This window comes from Apaloderma vittatum, unplaced genomic scaffold (genome assembly GCF_000703405.1).
Source record: "Apaloderma vittatum isolate BGI_N311 unplaced genomic scaffold, ASM70340v1 scaffold7003, whole genome shotgun sequence".
NCBI classification, from domain to species: domain Eukaryota; kingdom Metazoa; phylum Chordata; class Aves; order Trogoniformes; family Trogonidae; genus Apaloderma; species Apaloderma vittatum.
The window spans coordinates 28,933-33,388 of NW_009707420.1; the positions used below are offsets into that span (position 1 = coordinate 28,933).

A 4,456-nucleotide genomic window follows, 5' to 3' on the forward strand; every position below is an offset into this window, starting at 1 on the left:
CTAGATAGTTTTAAGAGTCAGCATGAATTGCAGATAAGAATTAGTGACACTGATAAATATCACTCTGCAATTTTAGGAATCAGAATCCCCCAAACTTGCCATTAACTCACTCAGATTCTTTTGCTCCCAATTTAAGGTATGCAACTTCTTACATAGATTAAAGCTGCGTGGGTACTCATTAAATGTTCAGCTTTTAACGTCAAGAAGGTACAAGTTATCTTTGATTGTTCTATGGTATATCTCTAGTAACTGATAACGTCCAGAAACTTTTTTCCAACCCTAAGCTACCTGGACATTTAATACAGGAATGGTGTGAACAGTCATCCTCTTGTCTTAACTAGACAGCCATCAGAAAGCATTTCCTGAGATAAAGGAAGACCACTTTTTTAATGTTAAAAACGTAATATTTAATGGGAAATTTGCCCCTAAACACGCAACTCCAACGCACACCAAACAAGTAAGGCATTCTATGAGCATCTGAAGGAGCCTCCTACCTGTGGCTTAAACAGAAGACAGCTACTCCCAAAGCTCCCGGGTAGCTCTTAAGTATTTCATGGGTATAAACTTTTGGAAAACAAGCTTAGAACGGTGTAGCAGATGTCAAGCCAGCAGACCTAAACCACTAGCTAAAACTCAGTGGCAAAATAGATATTTTCAGAGCACCTCTAGTTTTAATTTCTTACAACTTTTTAAGAGAGAAGAAAACTTTAGAAAAGGTCAGATTTTACAAGCTGCACCTAATCTCTGCAGGAAGTCATCACAGATGGTCTTTTCCCAAGAGAAAAATGTAAAAGGCATTTTTCTTAAAGATTCTGCAAAATTGCAGAAAGGAAAATGAAAGCTTATTAAGTATTTGATTACTAATTAATAGCAATTTATTTTAGACCTTATTTTAGACTTTAACACAAACCACGTTATGTACTTCAAAAGTATGTACTGATACAGCAACAAAATCACACATGCAGAAATAAGAACTAGCAGAAGGATGAGGTTCTGCATAACAAAGGATACAGACATGGCTCTTTACATCATTACGAAGTCCTTTACGAACAAATTCATATGCTTCTTCCTTCTTCCCTAAGCAGTTCAAGGTCAGTCCTTTCATCGCGAGCGTCTCTGCAAGAAATACCATATACTTCTGTTTCTGGTTTCCCATATGTGAGTTTCACGGTGCAGATATCCTTTGAAGTTGCTACACAGTGAAGTCTCCCACTAAATGATAAATTTAGATCAGGATGGCAGCCTAGCACAGCTGAAGACTGTTATATCAAAGCATTTCTCCTCTTGAAATTGGTCTTAAAAAGACCATGACAGAGCATCATACAGTTGTAACGAACAAAGACAACACACACTTTATTAAATATATATATATATATTAAAAAAAATAAATCTATAGCAACCTGGCTTTTCAGGAGTTAACAATAAGCTAAAGCAATCTTAGAGTTTCTCAATGTACATTAAAGTTCCAGGTAGGCAGAATAAGAAAAAAAAAAAAAAATCATTAGGTTGTGTCATGCCACAAGAAACATCTCTGTCAGCTCCACTACAAGTTGCTTACAAAGCATTAGTTAAGAGAAGCCTATTTCCTGTCACAGTATTTTGGGAATAAAAGACCTTCTCAAAAGTGTCATTTTAATCCACACTGAGAGGGACAAGATTCTAAATAATACATTGGTATGACTACCATTCCCTTTCTTCCCCCATTCTTCAAATAACACTGTGGGAAACAAGCTGCACCTAGTGCATGCATCATGCCTGAAAGCTATTCCAGATTTATTTATTTATTTATTTAGCTAAATAAGAGGCCACTTAGTTTTGAGTCCTGCCAGATTATTCACATTTTCATCGTAGCACTCTGGTTTTCCCCCAATTGCAACCTTTTCCCCAGCATTAATGGCAATGACCCATTGTCTCGAGGTCAGCCATGACAGCAGCTTGAATCTTCATTGAAAGACCTATTTAACATCGTTTGCCGAAAAAGTTCACCTAAAGTGAATGATGACCCAAAAGAAGCCAAGGTTTTTGTTTCATTTTTAAATTATCCTGTAATCATGCTTGAAGAACAGTGAATGCTAGAATGATACCTTTCTAATAATATCAGGAAACCTGTGGCAAGGAGGGCAAGCTACTCCTACCTTCCCATACCAGGGAGGTAACTGTCCAGTCACAACAATCCATCTGTCTGCCACCTTCCCTTGACATTTTTCAAATTCCTTGTCTCCGAAGCTAAGAGTGACAACAGTGCAGCTTTCCATCAGATCATTTCATGGGCTTAGTTCTGCTTCAGCTGTTCGTTCCAGGCTTTGCTCCGAAGCTTCAAAGCCATTAGTGGCTCAGAGCCCTAGTAGTGCGCAGACTGCCAAGTCAGCTAGTTGTTCTGGAAAAGTTTAAGAGGCAGCGAGAGCAGAAGAAAGACAGATGTATACCAAAATCTTATAAAACCACAAGGACTAGTGGAGAAATGTGTTAGGTCAGAGCTGGACAAGCCACTCTAGCTCTGAAGCAATAAGAAAACTATACTTCATGTCTAGGGAAAGCAATGAAGAAACAGCAGACGCTGATGAAAGCATGAAAAGGATTAGTCGAACATTTTGCCAAGATTTGATGATGTCAAATAGGAAAACAATTTTACTGACACAGTACACGCACACTGAATGTTAGATTGGGGAGCTTTAAATTAGATATTAGGAAAAATTTATTTACTGAAAGAGTGGTGAGACACTGGAACAGGCTGCTCAGGGAAGTGGTGGAGTCACCATCTCTATGTTCAAAGAAACATACAGATGTGGCACTTGGGACATGGTTTAGTGGTCATGGTAGTGTTGGGTGGATGGTTGGGCTTGATGATCTTAGAGCTCTTTTCCAATCTTAAACATTCTATGATTGCTTCAACAGCAGACAAATGAGAAAATTTCACTGTATCTGAAAGCTTGGCTTAACCAGCAATAGATACCCTGTAATACAGTAAGGCTAGACTATCCTATCGGGGATTAAGCTCTGACAGATGTAAATAGCAACATTTTGCTGTCTTATTTCCCACAGTGTTTATCAGAGCAGGATTCTCCAGATTCCTTCTTTAGCTTCATGTCTTAGCAGCAACAGTATTGTTCCTCATATGTAACTTTTTTTTTTTAAATGAAGCACAGAAAACTTAAGAGTGCGAACTTGACAAAAAAAGAGAAAGATTTCTAATTTGTTGGCAGAATACCTTCCTATAATACTCAAGAAAAAAAAAGAGGCTGGGCTGATTCTTAAAAAGGAACATAGAAAAACCCACGCTAGCATTCTGACCCAGAAACCTAGAAAGACAACTTACTTGGAAGCTTCACTGAAGTGTGCCTCCACCATATATTTTCACCCTCATGATCCCACCACACAGGAGTATTTGCCCGAGCTAGGGCAGAAACTTGGTCTGAATGCAGACAGACTGAAAATCCAGAGTAATTATTCAATCATAAGGACAGAATCACACTCAGCAACAGGCTCCTTTCTTTCCCACAGGTATAGAACAGGCTGACTATACATTAAAGCTCATGGCAGGAGGGGAAACAAAAAACAAAAACATTTCTGAGTTTGCAGTTACCTCCATGTTCAGCAAATTTCGGGTTAGAGAGAATCATCTTGCAGAACTTGAGTCCATTTTTGTACTGTTTTTGTTCGTAACATTTCTGGAAAAGAAAAAAGTGGAATACAATCATGGAAATATATTTAAAATAGCATACCTTAACATACTATTACAAACGCAGCAGGGTATGGCAATCAAATCACTGACAAGGTCTCGCTGAATACTACTATTCATATTACATTGACTTTTTCAGCATTCAGGACAGTATCTGCCTTCATTTACATGCAGCCAATGCTCTACCTCATGGTCGCCTTTTTATAAAAGGCAGGAATTCTTTTTCAACAGAAATAAAAAAGGCAAGTAGGAACATATACTACGATTTGGAAATTCTTAAAATAAAGAGCCAAGTTTTCTAACGTGGCTCAGCAGAACTTTTGAGAAGAGTTAGTCTTGAAGAGTTTAGACACTCCTTTCAGCATCCCATTTCCCTGGCCTAGTGACCTCCCAGAGTAGGAAATCTCATAGGATTTTTCCTTGTTGCCAATGCAGACTTTTGGGAGAAAGAGAGAATCGATGAAGCAGAGTAGACCCTATTGTAACCTCAAAATTTCACATATAGTTATCTAGGGAGGGAGAATTTACCTGAAAAAATAGCTAATTTTTAGCCAGAATAGCACAGCTACTTTTAGATTTATTTAGGGCACGATTTACTTAACCACTAGGAAAACTGGCAAACAATGCCATTCAACCATGGGATTATATGAGAGGGGAAGAAAAACCACCTTATCAGCCTCAGGCCCTTTTCTTCTTTTGAAAGATATTGCCTGATGTTAATAAGTCAGTAAGTTCTTAGTAATTTAAATTAATTATGGATCACTACAGTTGATCTCT

At 38.0% G+C, this 4,456-nt stretch overlaps 1 protein-coding gene across 1 annotated transcript in view; it reads right to left on the reverse strand.

Annotated features, from left to right (window-relative positions):
• LOC104271503 (N-alpha-acetyltransferase 16, NatA auxiliary subunit) overlaps positions 1-3,667 on the reverse strand; it is a gene marked incomplete at its 3' end in the record, with an annotated part of 22,091 nt that extends 18,424 nt beyond the window's left edge. The window contains exons 1-2 of the mRNA XM_009866186.1: positions 3,584-3,667; positions 1,012-1,116 (exon numbers count right to left, since the gene is read on the reverse strand). Of these exons, the coding sequence (XP_009864488.1) occupies positions 1,012-1,116; positions 3,584-3,620 (142 nt within the window). The remainder of the gene's footprint in view (positions 1-1,011; positions 1,117-3,583) is intronic.
• Between the last annotated feature and the right edge of the window lie 789 nt (positions 3,668-4,456).